This window comes from Hippocampus bargibanti, linkage group LG11, assembly GCF_051943395.1.
Source record: "Hippocampus bargibanti isolate YZ-2025 linkage group LG11, ASM5194339v1, whole genome shotgun sequence".
NCBI lineage: Eukaryota > Metazoa > Chordata > Actinopteri > Syngnathiformes > Syngnathidae > Hippocampus > Hippocampus bargibanti.
Genome location: NC_142744.1, coordinates 22680823 through 22705848, shown reverse-complemented (window position 1 = coordinate 22705848; position 25026 = coordinate 22680823). Strand labels below are relative to the sequence as shown.

The 25026-nt window shown below is 43.4% G+C and overlaps 1 protein-coding gene across 1 annotated transcript; it reads right to left on the bottom strand.

The window, feature by feature from the left end:
• Nucleotides 1-1105: 1105 nt before the first annotated feature.
• On the bottom strand, nucleotides 1106-24409 carry tyw3 (tRNA-yW synthesizing protein 3 homolog (S. cerevisiae)). The gene is made up of 6 exons (XM_089007480.1): nucleotides 24123-24409; nucleotides 23362-23442; nucleotides 23172-23270; nucleotides 10916-10987; nucleotides 7481-7614; nucleotides 1106-7418 (listed from the first exon to the last, which is right to left on the bottom strand). Exons 1-6 carry the CDS (start codon nucleotides 24288-24290, stop codon nucleotides 7169-7171), a joined length of 804 nt encoding a protein of 267 aa, XP_088863606.1. The 5' UTR covers nucleotides 24291-24409; the 3' UTR covers nucleotides 1106-7168.
• Between the last annotated feature and the right edge of the window lie 617 nt (nucleotides 24410-25026).

Below are 25026 nucleotides of genomic sequence, written 5' to 3'. Positions count from 1 at the left end.
GTATGTCCATAATGGGTCTACATGTCGGCGTAGTGGGCTTTTGACAGGGATATTGATGTCTGCTTCTTGGCTTCAGGTGCATTTGTCAGAACTGCCAAGCAATGGAAACGCCTGAAGAATGTCAATGTTGCCACGAAATACCAAAAGTGAAAGCAGAAATGGAAGAGGAGGGCAGCATTACCTGCATCACTGAACACCCGGGTTTCGAGGCACTGCCTGAATCAATATGTTCTACGGACCATGTATCGAGATTATGTTGGGCGCTATGGAGCACCTTGAGGTCCAAGAGAAATCCATCAGTAAGTAGTCCATGCTAATTCTGGTATGACTTAGACCACACAATGCGGTAACAAAATGTACATTTATATTTTCAGAAAATACCGCTAGGTGGCCTATCGGAATTTTGTATGGCTTTGCTGGGTGTAACTGGGGCGTTCGGTTAGGGTTCCACTGCCATCATGCACTGTGAGAAAAATTCGGGAAGCATTCTGTCAGAGATATGACAGTCAGACACCGTGGACAGAGAAAGATTGTCCCCACTGCCGGCAGTGACATGACATACGTCTGAATTCTGCGCCTCTCTGCCAAGCTATTTATTGAGAGTATATGTAAATTAAAGTGATACGTTAGTAAAACAGTTTTCTTGATTATAATGCCACACCTCTGGACGCTCCGAGGACCAACAGCTGCAAGCAGTAAAACATAGACATTTTAATTGGTTGTCTTTTCCATGAACTGATAAATTTGTAATCTGGCGCTTGTGCAGGATGTTTAAACCCTAAATATCTCAAGCCCTAAATTCTGTGCAAGGCCGGCCGGACCTACTAGATGGAGACGACAGTTCACCTTGCCGTGTCTGTTTCACTCAGATTTACTGTGGCCATCTGCGCTTTGACTGTGGGCCCATTGTTTAGTTGGTCAGCAAAGCACGGCACTTTTAAACATGATAAATTCTTATTCTCCATCACATTCACATCATCAGAATATTGTGGATTCAAATATCCAGAAATCTAGCCTATCTAGTCATGCTAAGGAATTGATTCAAATCCTGATATGACCATTTTGTGCATTGTGTTGATGTCAAAGAAATTAAACCAAACATACGTACATGTGTTTTGTTCCTTTATTTCCATTGTTCATTATGCAGTGACAACAAACGACAGTAATATAATCTCTTCCTCTCTCTCTATCTGTTGTGCGGCGAAACAGCAAGCAGGTGGAAAGATGATAAAAGTTGCAGCCAGATGCAGGAAGGGTATTGTGAGTTTTCTTTATTTGAAGTTGTGGTTGATATCAGTTTTCGGCAGACCACAGGTAACACTGCTCTCCAGGCTGTCTTTTCTCCCTCTTCTTCCTCCTCGAAGTGACTGGCACAGTCTGGTTTGGTTGCAATCACCTTCTCAGAGTCAATTAGTGGTTCCCCAACTCTACTGTTTTGGATGGGGAGAAATGTGCACCTTTCTCCCATCCAAAATCCAGAAAACACAAAATTATTTAACATTTATTTTGGCATCATGACACTATCTATCCATCCATCCATCCATCCACCTATCTATATACAGTGAGACCTCAACTTACTAACTTATTTGGTTCCCAGACAGAGTGTGTAAGGCGAAAAGTGTGTATCTCAAACAAAAATTCCCATAGGAAACCATTAAAATGGGAATAATCCGTTCCCGGGCTTCCATAGAATATACTTTTCAACTAAATAAGCCTTAAAACTACATACACCCTACCTTATCCTATGTATAATAAATGTGTTATTGGATTGTAATGAAAGAAATACACTGCACTATATAATAAAGTCACTTTATTTACATTTGTGATGGTCATTGATGGCTCTTAATTGACACCTGTTGCTTTCTGACTTGTAAGGTCTTACGAAACTGAGGCATCACATTATCATTCATAATGTTAATGATTCTCATAGCCTTTTCTGGATGGATGAAAAGGTTTCTTCAGCCGTCATCTGTACTTTTTTGAAGGTGTCGGACGTTTCGCTTCTTATCCAAGATGCTTCTTCAGCGAACTAAAGTCTTACTGGTAGTATCGGCCCTATATATATATATATATCCCTAATGTCCAGGCATGGCGGCGCCGGACACTGCTATGATAGGTTCCTACTCTCAGGTTGGGGGGAGCAGAGGACCACTCCCTGCGGCCCCACCGATTGTTCCTACATTCCTGACTAACGACTGGCCTGATTGCCCCACTGCCTCCGGTATCCCCTCATCATCATTACGAATGTTGCCTAACCTATGTTGCCTAAGCAGGCTATTGTGTGAACGATCCAAATTGAACCTCACCCCACCAAACCGGTTTAATGAAGGATTTAGTTGTTTTATGAAAATCGCTTCTTTTACTCCCCTTTGAAATGTTCTTTCGCTAAGATTTTAACCTCATTGTCGTCAAATGAGTGGTTGCTAGCTTTTAGGTGCATATGTACTGCCGATTGAGGCCCACTAGTATTATCCCTGCGATGTTGATGAAGTCTTTTTTGAGAATTTGTTTAGTCTCCCCAATGTACTGCTCTTTACAATTATCATTCTTACAATGTATTGAATAAACTACATTACTTTTTTTTCATTTGGCAGCCTATCTTTTGGATGTACCACGAAATAACTAGTAGCTCAGTGTTCCAATATCCACAAACCGCAATTGCTATCACAACTTGAGATTGATGAGGTACAACACAAATTCCGAGGTGAAGGGCCCCAGGCTGCCACATCAGAGGAAGAGGTTCAACCAGAGATTGGGAGGCAAGCCCCAATCAATGATGAGATTGGGAAGCCAGCCCCAATGAATGAAATGCTGAGCAAGGCAGCAACTGACCTGAGAGATAAGATCATGGCAAGAATGAAAACTGGGCAACTAAGAAACCGATTACAACGGCTATGTGAAGTACCACCTGAAAGTCTCATGGAAACTATGAATGCAACACTGAGAACGATCCCGACCGGAACGATTACGGAAACCAATGAGCTGATATACACCTCAGCATCTGTGATCCTAGAGATGCTCGGCTACAAGAGCAACCATGAGAGCCACGAGATTCATTACCCACCATGGAAAAGACGGTTGGAGGCCAAGATCAAGGCGGCTCGGAAGGATGTGAGTCAATTGACGGAGATCCAGAAAGGTGTGAATAAAAGGCCAATATCCAAAAGGTACATGCAGATAACCATACCTGAAGCACTCAAAACTGCCAAACAAAGGCTCCAGGCCTTGTCCAGTCGCCTAAAGAGGTACACGAAAGAGAATGAGGCCATAAGAATAAACAGGCTGTTCGCAACACAACCTGCAAAAGTGTACGCTCAGTGGCAGTAACAGCAGAGCAAACCCTCCAAGGCTGGAAACTGAAAGATACTGGAAAGGCATATGGGAGAAGCAGTGCACAATGGCTGGTGACTCTGAAAGAGGAGCACAGCAACCTCCCTGAACAGAACCCAGTTTCCATCACAGCGGCAGATATACAAGGAAGAGTCTTGCGCCTAGCAGCACAAATGAACCAGTTGCTGATGGATGGGACTCACCCAGGATGGCTAACCGAAGGGCGAACAATCCTGATCATGAAGGATTCCTCAAAGGGTGCAGTTCCTTCCAACTATCGGACAATAACCTGTCTATCCACAACATGGAAGCTCATGTCAGGCATCATCGCGGCTAAGATAAGTGGACACATGGATCAATACATGAGCAAAGCACAGAAAGGCATTAGTAGAGATACGAGAGGTGCCAAACATCAGCTGCTGGTTGACAGAACAGTCGCTAAAGACTGCAGGTCCCGACATACCAACCTGTGCACAGCCTGGATTGATTACAAGAAAGCATATGACTCGATGCCACACACATGGATCACTGAATGCTTGGAGTTGTATAAGGTCAACAGGACCCTGAGAGCCTTCGTTGCAAACTCGATGAGGATGTGGAAAACCACACTTGAAGCCAATGGCAAGCCACTAACGCAAGTGTCCATCAAATGTGGCATATATCAAGGTGATGCACTCTACCCACTGCTGTTCTGCATAGGACTGAACCCCCTCAGCCAGATAATCACCAAGACAGGCTATGGATACCGCCTCAGAAATGGAGCTACGATCAGTCACCTCCTCTACATCGATGACATAAAGCTGTATGCTAAGAGCGAAAGGGACATAGACTCCCTGATTCACACAACCAGGATCTACAGCAGTGACATTGGGATGTCATTCGGGCTGGAGAAATGGAGTCAGATGGTGACTAAGAGGGGCAAGGTAGTCCACACTGAAGGTGTCTCACTCCCTGAAGGAACAATAGCAGACATTGAAAACAGCTACAAGTATCTCGGTATACCACAGGCCAATGGCAACCTCGAACTAGCAACAAGGAAAGCGGCGACGACCAAGTACCTCCAGCGAGTGAGGCCTCATAAGTTAGCTCAATGGCAAGAACAAGACCCGGGCAATAAACAGCTATGCCCTGCCAGTGATCAGATACCCTGCAGGAAGAGATTCAGACCACGGATGTTAAGACCCGAAAACTCCTCACCATGCACGGAGGGTTCCATCCCAATTCCAGCACCCTGAGACTGTACACAAGCCGTAAGGAAGGAGGCCGGGGACTAGTGAGTGTGAGAGCCACTGTCCAGGATGAAACATCCAAGCTCCATGAATACATCAAAGAGAAGGCTCCAACGGATGATGTACTCAGAGAATGTCTCAGACAATGGGGAACAGAGGATGAGGTGATGGAAGAGGGACAATCATGGGAGGAAAAGCCCCTACACGGGATGTACCACCGAACCATAGCAGAAGTGGCTGATCTCAATAAGTCCTATCAGTGGCTAGAGAGGGCTGGCCTAAAGGACAGCACAGAGGCACTCATCCTGGCTGCCCAAGAGCAGGCCCTGAACACCAGAGCCATTGAGGCAGGGATATACCACACCAGACAAGACCCAAGGTGTAGGTTGTGCAAAGAGGCACCTGAGACAATCCAACACATAACTGCAGGGTGTAAGATGCTGGCAGGGAAAGCCTACATGGACTGCCATAACCAGGTGGCTGGCATAGTCTACCGAAACATCTGTGCAGAGTATGGACTGGAAACCCCAAGGTCAAAATGGGAAACACCTCCCAAGGTGGTGGAGAATGACCGAGCAAAGATCCTGTGGGACTTCCAGATACAGACCGACAAGATGGTAATGGCCAACCAACCAGATATCGTGGTCATAGATAAAGGGGAAAAGAAAGCCGTTGTCGTGGATGTAGCGGTCCCGAGTGATGGAAACATCAGAAAGAGGGAACATGAGAAAATCGAGAAATACCAAGGGCTCAGAGAGGAGCTGGAGAGAGCCTGGAAGGTAACCACTCGGGGCAGTGACCCCCAAACTCGACGAGTGGTTGCAACAGATCCCGGGAAAAACATCGGATATCTCGGTCCAGAAATGCGCAGTGCTGGGAACAGCACGGATACTGCACAGAACCCTCAAGCTTTCTGGCCTCTGGTAGAGGACCGAGCTAAAAATGGGGGACAGACACCACCCATGGTGGGTGAGACGCGGATTTTATATATATATATATATATACAGTAAAGTCTCGTTATATCGATATCGGATATATTGATAGTCCCGGTTATATCGATACTATTTCTATGCACGCACGGAGAAAATTACATGCAAACAGGGTCGGATATATCGATAGTCCCGGTTATATCGATATTTTTTCGGACTCCCTTGAATATCGATATGAGATTTTACTGTATATATATATATATATATATATATATATACACTATTCGCTTTAAACACTGTCTGGTAACCAACTAAGTTCGTAAGCCAAGGTACCACTGTATCTATAAAACGATATACAGTAAAGTCTCGTTATATCGATATCGGTTATATCGATAGTACCGCTTATTACGATATTATTTTCATTTCCCTTGCACATTTCTAGTCTTTTTATGTATAATTAGTACCGTTTAGTACGATACCCGGTTGTTACGATAATCCGGTTATTACGGTGCTTCTTTTCATCCCCCGCCGGCCATTTTTGTTGTTTACATCGATATATCCGTCGCGCCACTGGTCAATTTGGTCACGTGTCTTGTTACGTGAGCCGCCATCGGTCGCGCCATTGGTCGACTTGGTCACATGAGCCGCCATCGGTCGCGCTATTGGTCGACTTGGCCGTGTGACTTTGTCACGTGACACGCCATCGGTCGCGCCATTGGTCAACTTGGTCACGTGTCTTGGTTACGTGTCACGCCATCAGTCGCGCCATTGGTCGACTTGGTCAGGTGACTTGGTTACGTGCCCAGCACCCGTGTAGCAGGGCCATTTTCATTTTCAGACGCCAGCTCGTGTGTAGCAGACGAGATTGAAGTGTTTGTGTTAAAAGGTAAAAATGGGAAGCAGAAGAAGATTGATGACTTTTTTTAAATTGTATACATAATACAGTAAGATGTAAGCGTTGCAGTTTCCCTGTTGTGTTATGTACATGCCCACTGTACTGTATATGAATGCAATCGTTTTTTGCAACAATGTTTCTTGTTTTGTCTGCTGAAGCGCGATGATTTTGAAAATTATTAATATTCCATACTGTGTATTAAAGGACAGCCGATGTCACTTTTTATTCAAATGCAAATAAAAATGACTTCACGCCAAGACGTCTTGCATTGCTTGTGAATCCAAACAATGGCTTCAGATTCGGATATGCTTTCTTGTTACACATCCAGTTATGTGTATGTTTAAAATACACTGTAGTTCTGAAGATTAAAGCATACATGTTTACAATCATTAAAGAATTATATGTGCCATTTTGAGGCAACATTGGGGGAACAAAAAAGGGAGCTAATGGCCAGCTCCGTTTCTTATATGGCGCTTGGCTGCCCTCTTTTGGCGGCTTTTGTTTAATGCAGTTCGGCGCAGGATCGGATATATCGATAGTCCCGGTTATATCGATATTTTTTCGGACTCCCTTGAATATCGATATAACGAGACTTTACTGTATGTGCGTGTGTACCCCCCATCCCCTGCCTTTTTTTTTTCACTTTTTTTCCTCATTTGTCATTCTCATCCCTGCACCTTGCAGTAAAATTAACCAGGGGCATTGCAGGCATATTATTCTGGCTAATGCAAGGTTAGAACAAAAAGATGGGAACCCCAGATATTTGTCAAACTTTATAATCATGCTCAATTGTCCACACCAACACCTAGAAATGTGCCAGATATACTTTCAAAAACATGATGAAAAGAGTGAGCTAATTGCAGATCTTCATCAATTACATTGCTGCCTCCATTGCTCTGGCAATATTCAGTTTGACATGTTAGTTTTTGACTATGGTCAGACATAACTGATTCCTTCTTCCTCATACGCTTCACTTCTTTGTTTAGGAGATGTTGCTGCTTGTTTTTCATCACGGTCTGGATGCTCTGGTAATACCTAGAAAGCACAAGTTATTGAACGTGTATCCACTTCAATGTTAGTCTTTGCGAAATACTCACCTCTCAATTCGTCTTAAATTGTCTTCCATCTTTTGATTGGCCATCCCAATTAAGAAATCTATATACTCGTGAGTAACCAAGAGCTTGCCTTGGTAACTGAGCGGAACCTCCAGGCGATGGGTACAGCGAACTGCCTACGGATAGAAAGTACAAGAGGTTAATTGTTTCATTGTCACCGATTGCACGAGACCTTCACTGCATTGGAATGATGAATGATTTCAGCTCTCAGCCTTATCCAAATGCTCCCATCCATTTGACCAAAGGTGATGGTCTGCAATTTTAGGCCAAATAGTCAAAGTCAGCTTTATTGTCAAATATAAATTTGCATGACATACAGCACATATGAAATTACTGTCCTCTCGGACCAAGCATGCAAGGCACTTATAATGACTTTAACAAACATAATAAACACAAAAACGCCAATTTGCCGGGAGAGGGGAGCCGCTGCGTGTTCATGCGCCGCCATGTTGGGAAAAACAAAAAAACAAAAATAACAAATAATATGACAACACAAAGACACAGAGAGTCGTTCAGAGTGGATCAGGGACGTCATGGGGGAATTTGCACATCTACTACAAGCTAAATGTTGAAAGCAAGTAGTTGAACGAAACAAGAATTAACTAATTAGCACAGTTTTGTTCATTCTGGTCAGATAATCACCACCGGAAAAAATAGGACACTTGATAAAGAAATTGATGGATTAAAAGTAATCGTTTGTTCCTGGTTCATCGCTTCTCAGGGTGTTAAAGTGGGATTGTGAAATCAGCAGGAAGCCAGGTGTTGAACGTAAGGAGTTATTTTAATCTTGTAGACTGCAGGGAAATTGTGTGAGGTCGGCCGAGGAGGGACAGAAAGGAAAGAGAGCGAGAGAAAGACGAACTGGGAGAGCATTTATAAGACGGACAGGGAGCAACGCAATAGGATGTGATCTGACATCATGTAAAGGCAGGCAGGATGACCTATCAGGAAGTCAAAAACAAACGATGCAAAAAGATGTTTAAAGATGTTCGTATAGCGAATTACCCCAAGACAAATTAATCTTCAAGTAATGGAAATTTTGCCTCTCCCTCCCCCCCATATAATCTTGAAAGAATATGAATAGCAGGAGCTATGAGTAGCAATAAAGAGCCATTGGAGCCTTTTCAGTGTGGTGGCAGTGGCATGATGGATTATTCTTTTCATGAATCATGGACAATCAAACTATCAGAATTTTCCCCTCACTCGAGGAGGTGCTGCAGAGCCATTTTTCAGCATTGATGACAAATTTAAAGGACAACCGACACCTGCCGACAAGTTGCATCCATAATTTGTAAAACGACTTCAAATGACTGCTACTGAGTGCATTTTACAAAGATTCCACCGCGCATATCTCTATATTTTAGTTTTTAAAAGTCACGCTGAATATTCATGAAGTCTTGTTTTCGAGTTGACGACGATGCCGGAGTGACGTCGCTGAGGGAACGCCCCTGACCGAGAAAGCGACACACAGTGCATTTTGGGTACTTTATCTGAAAACACCGTGTTGATTGCGAAATTAGAAGGAAAACTACATAAATAACATGATGGTGAATCGTTGTGTGGCAGCCAATTGCGGTAACACGCATAAAGAAGGTGCAAGTTTACACAAATTCCCAGTGGACAAAGCAGCCATTTCCACCGTGTCATTTGTTACTCAGATCTCCTTCACCGGTTTCATCGCTTGCAGATGGCTCGAATTGATACAGAAGGACTTCTTTAATCGATTGCAAACATTTATGCTTTCCACTTCAGAACTATTTGAATCATATTCATAACTGGATGAGTAACAAGAACGCATCTTCTCCGAATCTGAACACTCTGAAGCCATTGTTTTTATCCTGGAACAAGGCAGTTTGTGGGTGGGCCAAACCTAACGTGATGTCACAAACAAGGGGGCGGGACTTTCTGAATCTCCCCAGTTTCGAGCTCATTAGTGGCAGTTTTGGGCAACTTTAAGTCATTTATATTGGTGTTTTGCATTTGACTAAAAATATCAGCCTGAGTGTTTTGAGTATTTTAGATGCTAGAAAACGTTTTTCTGGTGTCAGTTAGGAAAAAAAAATGGTGTCGGTTGTCCTTTAAAGTCACATTTTTAAATTTCGTTTTTTTCAAATTTATTTCAAATTAATTTCCGATAGGAAACCATTAAAATGAGAATAATCTGTTCTCAGGTCCCCATAAAACATGATTTTACACTTTCTAATTTTCTAAGCCTTAAAACTACACAAAATATACGTCATTTTATGTATAATAAATGTGCTATGCGTTATTGACCAATCACGTGCGGCTTTAACCGAAGACTGGGGATGGGGAAGAGAGGACAAAAAAAAGTCGGCAGCCATTTCCTTGTTAGGAGAACGGGCTCGTTCGCGAACGACACATCACTCATTGTGGTGCTCCGTATGTATCCCGAAAAATAGTTTGTATGCCAAGATTAAATTATGGTGAATTTAACGTTCGTAACCCGAAAAGTTCGTTGGCCAAGGCGTTCGTAAGCCGAGGTAATCACTGTACCAATTTAGAGTTTACCTTGTTTTCCACCCTAAGTAAGCACACTTTACCAAGTTCAGAATCAGTTGTGTGAAAATGGATGCATTGCAATTTCTCTGAAAGAAAGGGAACTCACAGCAATCACTGTTGGTGCCCTAGTCATGATAGTAACAGTTGCTTGAAAACCTCACAGCAGTCATTGCCTGGAGCCTAATAAGAAGAATAATTTACTGAAAAACAACTGAGATCTCACAGCCGTCGCTGCCTGAGTCCTAATAATATTAAAGTTTAAAGTTTTAGCTGGAGTGGCTGGAGAAAAATGTCAGGTATGATGTGTGATAGAAGGGTTTCAGCTAGGATGAAAGGAAAAGTGTATAAAACAGTGACGAGAGCAGCCATGATGTTTGGACTGGAGAGACTGCCACTGAAGAAATGACAGGAAGCAGAGCTGGAGGTAGCAGAGATGAGAGTGACCAGGTTGGATAGGATTAGGAATGAGTACATTAGAGGGGCAACTCATGTTAGAGGCTTTGGAGAGAAAGTCAGAGAGGCCACACTGAGATGGTTTGGACATGTCCAATGGAGAGAGAGTGACTATATCGGGAAAAGGATGCTGAGCCTTGAACTGCCAGGCAGGAGACCGAGAGGAAGACCGAAGAGGAGGTTTATGGATGTTGTCAAAGAGGACATGAAGGTAGCTGGTGTGAGAGAAAAGGGTGCACAAAACTGGGATAGATGGAGGACATTGATTCGCTGTGGCAACCCCTGAAGGGAAAAGCCAAAAGGAAAAGAAGAAGAAGATAAATAAATAAATGAATGAATAGTTTTGAAAACATAAAGCCCAATGACAGCTGGAATGGGCTCCGGCACAACCCGCGACCCTCGTGGGGAATAAGCGGTTCAGAAGATAAATTCATGAATGAGTACCATGATGATCTTCCCAGTCTTGCTCAGGGTGAGACCAGAGTTCCTGCAGCCAGACTGGACAGCGGCTGAAAGCTAAACAGAAAACACATTAATGGACAAAAAAGGTTTGAAATTAAAACAAAGTTAATTTTATAGTCTCCTGACAAGTTGTGTCCATAATTTGTAAAATCACTTCAAATGACTTCTACTGAGCGTATTTTAAAAAGATCCCATTGCATATAGCAATATTTTACGTTTTAAGACTCACGCTGAAAATTCAGGAAGTCTTGTTTTTGAGTTGGTGACGATTCCTGACGTCACGTCACGGAGGGAACGCCCCTGACCAAGAAAGCGACACACAATGAATTTTGGGTACTTTGGTCTGAAAACTTCGTGTTGATCCATGTTGATGGCGAAATTATAAGCAAAACACAAATAATGCGATGGTGAATCGTTGTGTGTTGCACCAAGACTACGATTTGATTCTAGTTGACACAAATTCCCAGCAGACAAACCAGCGCCATCTTGTGCATTTTCTGGGATGCTAAATTTCATCCAGATGCCTCAAAATGACACGGAATTGCTTCTTTAAATCGATTGCAAACATTTATGCTTTCCTCTTCAGAACTATTTGATTCATATTCATAACTGGATGACGAAAAAGAAAGCATCTTCTCCGAATCTGAAGCCATTGTTTTGATTCTCGATCAAGGCAAGATGTCTTGGCGTGACGTCACGAACAAGGGGGCAGGACCTTCTGAAACTGAAACTTTCTCAGATCATTTTGAAGTAGATTTGGGAGAATAAGTCATTTTTATTGGTGTTTTTCATTTGACTAAAAATATCGGCCTGCGTGTTTTGGGTATTTTAGATGCTATAAAACGTTTTTCTGATGTCAGTTAGGAAAAAAAATGATGTCGGTTGTCCTTTAAGTATTGTGCCTGCTCACAATACTTGTGGTTGTATAGTTCAATCGATATTGAAAAAAAAGATGTCTGGTTGAGATCTCTGCAAATTACATGTGATTATGTGTAGCATTCCATCGTGGGTCAACGTATTTGTATTGTTCAATCACGATTTTAAAAAAGGCAGACATGTCTGCTTGAGATCTACGCAAATCAGACTGTTAACCTCGTGTTGCATCTTAGAGGCAACATTGCTCCCAAGCATTTCCAGGAGTTATAGAAAGAAAAGATGAAAATTACGCGAACTGCAGTGTGAATCGGCAAGATCTATCAAGGTCTATCCGACATGAAGGAATCAGTGATGTTAAAGACCAGTGAGGTATTTTATTTAATGAGCAAATGTGGTTTAATAAGGACTCGGGTTCAGTATCTGCTGAATAAAATGTGATCAAAACCATTCCTTCAACATATCAATTATATTTGAGCTTGAGTACTGTATCATTTGTCTTAAAGAACAACCGACGCCTCCGGACAAGTTGTGTCCATAATTTGTAAAATTGCTTCAAATGACTTCTACTGAGCGCATTTTACAAAGATTCCACCGCAATGGGACACTGCAGTCATTGTGCACTTTACATTATAAGTGCACTCATCTTTTTTTTTTTTTTTTTTTTTTTTTTTTTTAACTTTGAAGTGTATACTCTTATCTTTTTAGGACAGAAAGTATTTCCTGTGAACATATGAAAATTCAACATTTTTATGATTCATTGATGTGTACAGTAAAGAATGTTAATGTGGATGTGTTTCAAATTTAAGATTGTTGGATTGGATTGGATTGGATATGCCTTTATTAGTCTCACAGTGGAGAAATTTACATTTCACAGCAGCAAAGTGATGAAAGGAATGAAAGTAGAAAAACGAAATACATGAGCTGCTGGAAAGGCAGCCACTCTCGCGGCGCCGTCTTGAAGTCAAAAGAACAAAAAAAAAAAAAAAACTAAATAACAAATAATATGACAGCATAGAGACACTATGACAAAACAAAGACACAGAGAGACATTCATTCTTGCTGTACCCTCTTTGTGATGACATGAAACAGTTCTAGATGAAAGAGGTTGATAGCTCTTTTTGTCAACCCACAGAATGTAGGTGTGAGGTGCATTTGAAGTTACTAACAATGTCTTACAATTCATTCTACTTTATCCACTACAACTTTTATGTCGGGCATACAACTTTCAAAACGTCTCGGCCCAGGTGGCCGACAACTTCTTGAAGAGAAAAAAAAAAGCAAACGTTTGTTTTGTTCAATAAAGTAAAAGCAAAAAGCAAACCGCTACAAGCCAAATGGACTCCTCTTTCTAAGCGGCTTTCAAAACTCTCAAGTACACTTTTCAGTCATGGTATAGTCCGACACACGAAATAGGCTTCTGATTGGCTGCCGCTCCCGAGTATACAAATGACAATTTTGCATGACCGAAAAGTGTACTTGAGCGTTTTGAAAGCCGCTTAGAAAGAGGAGTCCACGTTGCTTTGAGCAGACAACGCAACGCAAACATTGCATTGTGCACCATGACGAAAAACGACAACTGGAGCAAAATCTTCAGCAAGGGATATTTACCATAAATTAAGCAAGGGAGCATGTTGGGGTAATTCGCTATAAGAACATCTTTAAACATCGCTTTCTAATCTTTGTTTACGTTTTGGACTTCCTGGTATGTCATATCCTGCCTTCCTTTACACCAGGGGTGTCCAAACTACGGCCCGCGGGCCAACTGCGGCCCACAGTCCATTTTTAATTGGCCCGCAAGAAATTTTATAAACAGAATGGAATATGGCCCGCACTTCAAATTTTGCCCGCACTTTTACATTTTAACACCAGGGGGAGCTACTGTTGATCAAGGCAGTTGGTCCACCAAAAAGGCCAATCCCAGAAGAAATTTACCCGTTACTAAACAGGGCAGAACCAATACGACAAATCTACAGTGTAGATTTTGCTGCAGTAGTCATTTGTCATCATGGTGCACAATGCAACGTTTGCATTGCTTGCTACAAGCCACTAAGCCCCTTTCATAAGTGTCACGTACAGTTTACAGTCACGGTTTAATGTAAATTTACGTTTTGTAGCGTCACATATGTTGTTAGCTTCTTTTGAATCTTTCTTCTGGGCTGAGGTTCTGTGCATCTATTTTGGAAAATGATATGCAAATTAATGACCTTAGAGCGCTTGCGAAAGTCCGGAAGAAAGAAGCAGGCTTCTGATTGGCTGCCGTGCCGAGTATGCAAATTTCAACTGCAGGTAGCCTACGTCTGTGTGCTCGGCGACGGTACATGTGGATTGTTTGCGCGTGAAGGCGAGGGCGTCCGTGGAGAGTTTGTAGAGCGCGCGGTAAGGACAAACCATCCATGATTTTGCGGAATTTAACACAAGTAGGTATTATTGAGCTTGAATATTTCGTTGTGTAATAATATGTTTTGAATGTTGAAAGTGATTCCATTTTTCAATAAATGTTGATTTCTTTAACTTTGCGCCTGCGATGGAAATTTATTAAAAACAGACTCTTGATAAATCACAGTGCATATGTTATTTCAATCTATTTCCATTTCCTCCTCCAAGTATCTGCGAAATAGTATGTAAATGCCATATCTTGCATATTCCTTGAGACAAATTTATTAACTGATCAGGGATATTTTTCACATTTGAAAGACAGTTAATCAGAATCAGAGTCATCAGAATCATCTTTATTGCCAAGTATGTAGAACACACAAGGAATTTGTTTCCGGTAGAACACGCTGCACTAGTATCGTCGTCAAAAAAACTGCTAAGTGGCACTATACAGTTCCATTTTGGCTACTGTTGAAAGAGTTCAAAGAGTTCAAAGAGTTAATGGCTTGGGGGAAGAAGCTGTTTAAATGTCTGCTGGATTTGGTGCGCATGGATTGGTAGCGCCTGCCTGAGAGGAGTAGCTGGAAAAGGCAGGGTGCGGAGGGTCCAGTATGATTTTCCGCGCCCTAGTTTGGATTCTTGCAGTGTGCAAGTCCTCGAGAGTAGGTAGGGCAGTGCCAATGATTTTTTTCCGCCGGCCTAATAAATTGGGTTGTAGTGTACTTACTGTGCTATGAGGTTTGTACACACTACATTTAAAGGACAACCGGCACCATTTTTTTAGTTTCCCACTGACATAAAAAAAAACGCTTTATAGCATCTAAAATACCCAAAACAGGCAGGCTGATATTTTTTGTCAAATGAAAAACACCAATAAAAATGACTTCAAAATGAATCCGGAAATGGCCATTTTCAGAAGGTCCCACCCCCTTGTTCGTGACGTCACGCCAAGACGTCTTGCCTTGCTCGAGAATCAAAACAATGGCTTCAGATTCGGAGAAGTTGCTTTCTTGTTACTCATCCAGTTATGAATGTGATTCAAATACTTCTGAAGAGGAAAGCATAAATGTTTGCAATCGATTAAAAAAGTCCTTCCGTCTCATTTTGAGGCGTCTGGACTCCAATGTCTTCTTTTCCTTTCGGCTTTTCCCCTCAGGGGTCGCCACAGCGAATCAATGTCCTCCATCGATCCCGGTTTTGTGCATCCTCTTCTCGCACACCAGCTACCTTCATGTCCTCTTTGACCACATCCATAAACCTCCTCTTCGGTCTTCCTCTCGGTCTCCTGCCTGGCAGTTCAAGGCTGAGCATCCTTCTCCCGATATAGTCACTCTCTCTCCTCTGGACATGTCCAAACCATCTCAGTCTGGCCTCTCTGACTTTCTCTCCAAAGCCTCTAATATGAGTTGTCCCTCTAATGTACTCATTCCTGATCCTATCCAACCTGGTCACTCCCAAATAAAACCTCAACATCTTCAGCTCTGCTACCTCCAGCTCTGCTTCCTGTCGCCCAAGCTCCATTGGAAATGGGCTGACTTGTCAGCTGGGAATTTGTGTCAGCGAATATCAAATACAGTAAAGTCTCGTTATATCGATATTGGTTATATTGCTAGTACTGCTTATTACGATACTATTTCTATGAACGCAAGGAGAAAAATTACATGCCGCAGGATCGGATATATCGATAGTCCGGTTATATCGATATTTTTTCCGACTCCCGAGAATATCGATATAACGAGACTTTACTGTAGTTGTCTTGGTGCAACACACAACGATTCACCATCGCGTTATTTGTGTTTTCCTTCTAATTTCGCCATCAACACAAAGTTTACAGACTAAACGAAGTACCGCAAAATGCATTGTGTGTCGCTTTCTTGGTCAGGGGCGGTCCTAACGTGACGTCACATGGGGATCGTCATCAACTCGAAAACAAGACTTCATGAATATTCAGCGCGAGTCTTAAAACGTAAACTATAGGTATATGCTGTGGAATCTTTGTAAAATACGCTCAGTCGAAGTCATTTGAAGTGATTTTACAAATCATGGACATAACTTGTCCTGAGCCGTCGGTTGCCCTTTAATGCTTTAGATTTAGTATTTCCGGCCCAAACACTCCCTCCAAATGCTCGTGGCCCGGCCCCTCTGTCAAATTTTAGAACCAAATGCAGCCCGTGAGTCAAAAGGTGTGCCCACCCCTGAAACAAGCCAACAAACAAATGAATGAACAGAAGCCGAACTTGAGTGATTTTGAAGGCAAAATAAAGTGTTTTTGTTAGATTGGATAAAGTGTCTTAACTAAGAGAATTGACCAGGATTCCAGTGTTTTTGTCTGCGATCGGGACACATAATTTAGAAATCCTGATTCGGGTGAATGCAAAATGAATTGGAAATTGTATAAAATGACAGTGTCAAAGAGTGAATTTATAAAATTATAGGATTAGTTTTGTTAGATTGAGCTAAACTTTGTTTTGTATATGGCTTGATTAAGCCATTTGAAAGAAGACAGAGTTATTCACGATGCCTTCATTGGGGAAAACAAAAATATATATAACAAATAATATGACAACCCTCTTTGTGATGACATGAAGCAGTTCTAGATGAAAGAGGAGAGGATCAAAGCATCCATTTCAGCAGTGGATCAAGGACGTCATGGTGGAATTTGCACGTCTACCACAAGCTAAATGTTGAAAGCAAACACGAAGCTGTAGCATCCATTGACGAAAAGACATTGTCTCACATCTCCTGTCGCACATAAATCCGCTTCAATTCCAAGCCGCGACAGTTCCACATATGCATTGGCGCTCTGCACTGATGCTCCTTTCTTCTTATCGCGGGCTCCTCAAGCCATGCATCCATCCAACCGCAGACTGACCAACAGCACCGATATTTCCGCTGAACAAAGCGGGGCTGCCCATTACAGGCGCAAAAAAACACTAAGGCACCAGAGCTGTCCAGCGATGACAGTCGAATGGCTGCGACATTCCTTCCATTCAAAAACAGTACTGACATATCCATGCTGCCGAAAAGGCGCAACCGCTCAGCACAGTCTTCTCCTTGATGATTGTCGTGGCCAAAAATACTGAAAAACAATCCATATCCGTTCTACACGACGCACAAACAACATAAAGTGACAAAAGAAAACACAATAACAAGACAAAAACAACAAAAAAAGAAAGGCTCATGAGAGCACTTGCTGACGGCTACCTACTCAGGCGCCATCTTGGAAAAAAAAATCCCTGTTTCAATTGTCATAGGAGATCTGATAAAGGAAAGCCGCTGGTGTAATTCACTTGCACATCTAGAGTTTGGCACACCCAACTGATGATTTGGGATCGATGACAAGGCCCCTATTGATAATAGTTTTGATTTCCAAAAGTATAGTTTTTGGCATTTATTCAAGTGCATGACGATTTTTATTTTGCACATGTTTTCCGCTGAATTTTCAGACATTTTGATGCTCGACATTCAGAATGCTGTTGAAGTAATTCTCATCCATCCATCCATTTTGCGAGCAACAAATTGTAACAATTAGGCTTGATCGAACGAAAGATATTCAACGTTGGAGATGCAATGGCGGAAATCCAACGTTTATTAAGACAAATGCTAATTTATCTTCTGGCTGCCTTTGCCTACAGTGATGACATTTGTCAGTTCAAAAGTAGTTTATAGTTACGACTAAGAAGGCAGGGTAACCTGTCGAGATTGATTTGATTACGAATTATTATTATTAATTGAATGCAGTGCACATTGAAGTAATTGACTGCAGTGCACATTAGGGGAATTTCTTGTCGTTAAGAGTGAAATTGACGGATAAGTTGAGTGGGGGCCGGTGTCAGTCAGATATTTAGGCAGAATTAGATATTATATTGTATAGCTAACCAGCTTCTTTCAGAATTGGGAGAAGGAGATTCTTCAGAAGGGAAGAACTCCGGGTGCATCCATGACCGGTGACCGGAAATGAAGCTGGGTTGCGCAAATGGATGTCCGATGCAGAAGCGAAACTGACGGTCAACTGGTGCCCTCCAACTGAATGACAAAAGCTGAGTATGATGACCATTTACGCAGATTGCCATAATGTTGCTAACCATGTCAACTTGTGCTCAAGAATTGTGGAAGGCTGTCCTCCACCCAAACAATGTGGCGGCATGCAAATGTCTACCCCACGAAAAATTTGCAGATATGATTTGCTTGGGTGCCAGCAGAGGAGTAACAGCAGGAGAAGCTGTGCTCAACATACAAATTTTTCGTGGTACAGGCCACATGAATTGGTTACCATTCGGGTGTTGAGAGACATGCCAAGATTTGGCCTCCAAAATTTTGGAACAATGATTGACAAATGGTTTTATACAAATTGATAATCTGTGCAATGTCAAAGATGGATCGTGTTTTCCACGCAAACACGTTCCCAGTTGGCAAATTGAGACTTTTCATGTCTCAACAGGGGTGAGTGACGATAGCTCTGATGATCATTACCAAAATTTTCAGTTTTGGTAATGAGTGATGTTGGCTGCAACGTCATTCCCCAAGAAAGTGGTGCCCTCCAGAAATGCAGATTCACTAACCACCAACAATGTACTAACCAACTAACATCTAACAATGATTTACTGCCATTTCTGTGAGAGAATGCATTGCAGAGCCTAAACGATGAGACAGACTTTGATAGGGAAAGAAACGTCAAGGAAGTGTGATGTGTAGAATGAAACCATCCTTTCGACATGTGACCTGGTACAAGTCTTCTTTTGTTCCCCACAGGACGGAGCTGCGGTCTGAAGGGAATGACGTGGACCACGCCAACGTGGGATGGACCGGTTGCAGAGCTGCTAGCCGTCTTACCAGCCACAAGCTTCATCTGGATTCGCAAGGACATCGTTCATCAAGATTCCCGATGCACGTCAGTGGAGCCGACAGATTACACCCTCTTTCCCAGTCACCAGCTCATCCGTATCACACCCTGGGGCCTGCTTTTTTTTTCCCCCAAAATAGAGGCGCGTGCACACGCAGCGGCTCCTCTCTCTCCCGGCAAATTGTTTTTTTCGTGTTTATTATGTTTGTCTCACTCGTGTAAATGTTCGTTTCCGTCTGCCTCGCTACACCCGAGGCGTACCTACTCCCGTGAGGTTCTGCTCGACATCGGCAGTTCATTTTTAAAACCAAAACCAGCTGAAGCAGAAGTACTACGCAAGCATGGATTGCTCAGGGAGTAGGCTCGTCCATTGACCCCCACTCTTCCACCGACCCCGACTCCTGCACCCAACCCAGAGGAGAGGCGCCACAAGCGCTGTATGAGGGAACAGAAGAGGGGAAAGCGTGGAGGTATCCGCACTAGACTCTCGGCTAGCCCCCACCGGCTGACCATTCCTACCATCACGCTGGCTAACGTGCGCTTGCTGGACAATAAAATGGACTACATCAGTCTTGTCCGCTCAACTTCCAAGACCGTGGGTGAGTGTTGTGCCCTTGTGTTTGTGGAAACATGGCTGACCGACAGCATACCGGACAGTGCCATCCAGCTAGCCCAGCTAACTAGCTTCCGGGCAGACAGAGCGCTCGTCGAGGGGGTGGGGGGGGGGGGGACTCTGTGTTTACATCAGTGATGCCTGGTGCCGCAACGCTGTTGTGGTATGCAAACACTGTTCACCACTGATGGAGCTTATGTCATAAAATGTCGGCCATTCTACCTGCCGAGGGAATTTAGTGCCATACTGCTGGTAGCAATTTACATCCCCCCGAGCTCAATTAACCACAGGAGTGCGGCATTGAATGAACTCTCCCAGCACATCAGCGAGCAACAAACTGCCCACCCAGATGCTTTCCTTATCCTGGCGGGCGATTTTAACCATGCCAACCCGAAAAGCGTGTTTCCACAACTCCATGGACACATTAACTTTCCGACTAGAGGTAACAACATTCTGGACAATATTTTCACCGCACACACAAAGGAGCCTACAAAGCCTACCCCCTGCCCCACCTAGGAGCTTCGGACCATTCCACCATCATGTTAATGCCCGCATACAGGCCACCTGTAAAAGTCGTCAAACCAGTCAAGAATCAGATAAGGGTGTGGCCTGATGGGTCGTCAGAGGCACTCAAAGACTGCTTCTCCAACACCGACTGGAACATGTTCAGACAAGCGGCCACCTACAACAACACCACAGTCCTCCAAGAGTACACAGACTCTGTTACCTCCGACATGAGGAAGTGCATGGATGACCTGACTGTCACCAGATCTGTCACCATCCAGGCCAACCAGAAGCCATGGCTGACGGGTGAAGTCCACAGGCTCCTTAGGGCTCGGAACGCTGCCTACAAAGCTGGCGATGAGCTGGGCCTGAGGACAGCCCGGGACAACCTGTCACGTGGCATCAGGATGGCCAAGAAGCAGCACTCCAGGAGGATCGCCAACCACTTCAGGGACAGCAGAGACACCAGGAACCTGTGGCATGGGATACAGACGATGACTACAAGCCCTCTCCACAGACCTGCGAGAACTCCACCACTCTGCTGAACCAGCTGATTGACTTCTTCGCCTGCTTCGATGCAGACAACAGCACACCAGCACAGAAGACCCCACCACCTCCTGGCGAACAGGTGCTGACACTGTCCCAGGACAGTGTGAGGCGATCCCTCAGAGGGACCAACGCACGAAAAGCCCCGGGTCCCGACGGCATTCCTGGCCGTGTTCTGAGAGACTGCGCTGAGGAGCTCACAGATGTCTTCACGGACATCTTCAACACCTCTCTGAGCCAGGCTGTTGTGCCCACGTGCCTCAAAGCCACCACCATTATCCCGGTCCCTAAGAAGTCGTCCCCCACCTGCCACAATGACTACCGCCCGGTCGCACTCACTCCCATCCTCATGAAGTGCTTCGAGCAGCTAGTTATGAACCACATCAAGGCTGCCCTCCCCCCCAACCATGACCCTTTCCAGTTTGCATATCGGCCCAACCGCTCGACCGATGATGCCATCTCCACTGCTCTCCACACAGCGCTCACCCACCTGGAGACCAGAGACTCCTACGTCAGAATGCTGTTCATCGACTTCAGCTCAGCATTCAACACCATCATCCAATCTCAACAATGGTGACAGCCTACAGGGACGAGGTCAGCCGCCTGGCCACGTGGTGCAAGGACAACAATCTCCGTCTGAATGTGGAGAAGACGAAGGAGATTGCTGTGGACTTCAGGAGAGTGCGCCCCCAGCATGCTCCACTAAGCATCGACTGTGCTGCAGTGGAGAGAGTGAGCAGCACCAAGTTCCTGGGAATGCACATGTCCTGGAGCCACAACACGGCATCACTGGCCAAGAGATCCCACCAGCGCCTGTACTTCCTCCGCAAGCTCAAAAGAGTTGGAGCCCCGACCCCCATCACGACCTCCTACCGCGGTACCATCGAGAGCATCCTGACCAGCTGTACCGTGTCCTGTCGTAAGACTCTGCAGCGCATCGCGAGGACAGCTGAGAAGATCATCTGTGTCTCTCTTCCCCCCCTTCAGGACATTTACAACACCCGCCTCACCCGAAGAGCCATCAGGATCCCCCCCCCCCCAGCCTCTTCAGCCTGCTGCCATCGGGGAGGAGACTGCGGAGTCTCCGAGCCAAGACCAGCAGGCTCAAGGACAGTTTCTGCCACCAGGCAGTCCGGAGACTCAACTCCCTCCCGGCCCTGCCCAGCCTGCCCCTTCCCACTGCCACACTCACCGAACTCTGAGTACAAGCTACATGCTGTACTATAATCCTGAACTCTATTTTTTTTTTGTTCTTTCTCATTTTTTTTCTACAGGACTTCACTTCAACCCTTTCTTGTTGTTTGTTTTTGCATTACTACATTACGTCACTTTATATATGTCACTACCTCACTTTTCATTCAGAAATTACATGTAATGTCTGTTGTCAATTGTGTCTTTTTAGCCACATTATAAGTGCTTTGCATGCCTTGCACGCTGGGTCCGAGAGGACATTAATTTCATCTGTGCTGTGTTTCATGCATATTAGCATATTTGACAATAAAGCTAACTTTGACTGCTTGCGACAAATGACGTGAATTTGAGATTGTTTCCATTGTGATTGTAATATTTTGTGATTTTCTTTTCTTTCTTCTTTCTGTTCACCTCTACCGATGTTAGATATGTTCGTCAGGGGGGACATGTTGGGGTAATTCGCTATACGAACATCTTTAAACATTGCTTTCTCATCTTTGTTTCCGTTTTTGACTTGCTGATACGTCATATCCTGCCTTCCTTTACATGATGTCGCACACCATTACGTCACATCCTATCGCGCCACACCTTGTGCGCCACATAAATGCTCTCCCATTCCATCTCTCTCTCTCTCTATGCTTCCTCCTAGCCGACTCCGCTCTCTTCAAGATTAAACCAACTTTCTGTTCAACACCTGGCCTCCTGATGATTTAACCATCCTCTGCCATCAACGTCCGTAGAAGCAATGAATCAGGGACGAACGATCATAATAAACCAATTAGAGCATTTGTGGTAGGTACTTCCTTAATTTTAAAAATCCTTTATACTTCGCAACAATGTTTGTTTTTGCGATTAGTCATCTTATTGTGTTTCAAGTTGTGAAAAATGGGGCAGGCAACTTTCTGGCCGGGCAGGCAACTTTTCAGAGATGTCTGCTTGTCTGCACGGGGTGTCCGCTAACTTTTTGTTGAGTTTCAGACACTAAGATATATATATATATATATATATATATATATATATATATACACACACAATTTGTTTCAGATGTAATGTAATTATTTTCTCTATAAAAATTCATTTGGTGTTCAAAAAGTCTTTTTTCGGGCCAATATGGTACTTGGCCAAGAATGATGATTCATATTCTGATTCAGTTGTGACGACTGTGTCTGACCATGTATGTAAATATTATGTACCACCCCAAAAAAGTGTGTGACCAAATCTGTGCATGTGTGACCATCCGAAAAAGCTAGTCTTTTGCCCGGTGTTTTGGTTCACAGAACCATTGTTCTCACCATTCGCTGTGCATCCTCGAGTGTCCGACACTGAACATGAAGGACAAATGGCTCAAACTTCAGCACAGCTGTTCCACAAGAGCTGGCCAGAGCAGACATCTGAAACACAAACACATACTCTGTATTTTTACAAAAGAATAATGAATCACTTAATTAAGTTCATGAAGTTTTGAGAAAAAAAGGTACTCACCACATCTTCAACTGTGCATTTTGAATGTGAGACAAAAAGCAACGTAAGATTTTTTTTCTGGACACCACAGCATTCAGGAGCCTAAAACAGAAGAGGAAAATGTGACAAAACCTCGGGAAAATGTATCACAGTAATTCAAAAATAAATCATGGTCACACAACAACATGTTATAAGTCGTCCCCTAAGGCTACAACTTATTCAAAACCAATCGGCCTGATGGAATATTTTAACATTTGATTAATGTACCCATTGCATTATTAGTTGATGCCTGGTTGGACTAGATACGTATTTGTATCGAGTGTTGTTTATTAATGGCACATTGAAAGCCCGTGTACCTCACTGAACCGTTTCTCTTCCATACAAGGAAAAAAACAGCTTTTTAGTTGTTGTTTTTAATGTAATGACTACTAACGTAAAATAAATTGTTTATTGAAACAATTTATTGGGGATGACATTCCCTCCATCTTTTGATTGTGTACTTTATAGATCAACATGTATGCTTTGGTTTACGTGAAACTTAGGCAATCTCGAGATCAGTACATTACCATTTTATATTTTGGTAGTTTGTACCATTTTTGGGCTTATCGACCTCTGCAGACAATTCTTGATCGCACTTCCCTGCTCACAATGATACGAATGTGATTTCCACATTTTTCGAATATTTTCCGAGACCCCCCTAATACAATGAAAATTGTGTTTTTGAAAAGGAGATAAGCTAACCACTCCGTTTACGTATACAAACAAAATAAGAGCTCGCTCACCGTGTCAATGACTGTAATGCGTCCGGAGCATGAACTGGTGGTGAAATACTCCTCGAAGCTATTGAGCAAAGACACCAAGTGTACAATATCTTCATCCACACTTCCCTTTTTACTAATGTCACATTTGTTCAGACACCGTTTCTTCCATTCACAAAACGTTTTCTCCATTTGCAAAGCTTGTGAAGAAGCGTTAACGCGGGTAACTTTTATTTGACTTCAAACGCAATCCTTGTGTTCAGTGACTCTCTCGTCTGGTCGTTGACGCCCCTCTGCTGACGTAATCAGCCAGCGACACTGATCTTGTTATCAACGATTACACCACAGCTCTGGTGATGGGAATTCCTGCTCTTTTCAGAGAGCCGCTTCTTTTGGCTCGGCTCACTAAAAACATCGGCCTTTTGGCTCCCAAATGGCTCCTCAGTTTTTTTGTGGTTACTCTGGTCTGATGATCAGCTGTCACTAATTTGGTTTTCATATTAATAATGCTATAATACCAACTGGTAAAAAGGATAACAATTGAATAATAATAACAGCATTGTTGCGCTAGTCATTCTGGCAGCAGTCTTAGAGTTTTAATAGTAACCAAAATGGTAACTTTTCGTAGCGATTGAAAGTACTCACGAGAAAAGTGATGCACAGCAGTGTCAATCATTGGTCTGGGAACCCGACAAACAATTTATTCTGCGCATGCGCTTAAAAAGGCTTCACAATTTCCGAGTATCACATGATCAGCTCGTTTTGCAGGTGATATCAATCATGAAATTTCCTCAATCGTGTCTTTGCCTCACACACACATTCACGCACGCACGCTCAACACTCCCACTCAAAGACATGTTCACAATTTCATGCAGCAAACAAAAAGAAAAACACGAAAAACATTGAAACAAGAAATACATTGTTGTAA

Excerpts from the sequence above, each read along its gene's own strand:
- tyw3 (XM_089007480.1), bottom strand. The coding sequence starts at position 24,290 with ATGGAGAAAACGTTTTGTGAATGGAAGAAACGGTGTCTGAACAAATGT. Across the intron at positions 7,615-10,915 it reads AGACTGGGAAGATCATCATG|GCAGTTCGCTGTACCCATCG; the intron begins GTACTCATTCAT and ends TTCTATCCGTAG. Across the intron at positions 7,419-7,480 it reads AATTTAAGACGAATTGAGAG|GTATTACCAGAGCATCCAGA; the intron begins GTGAGTATTTCG and ends TGTGCTTTCTAG.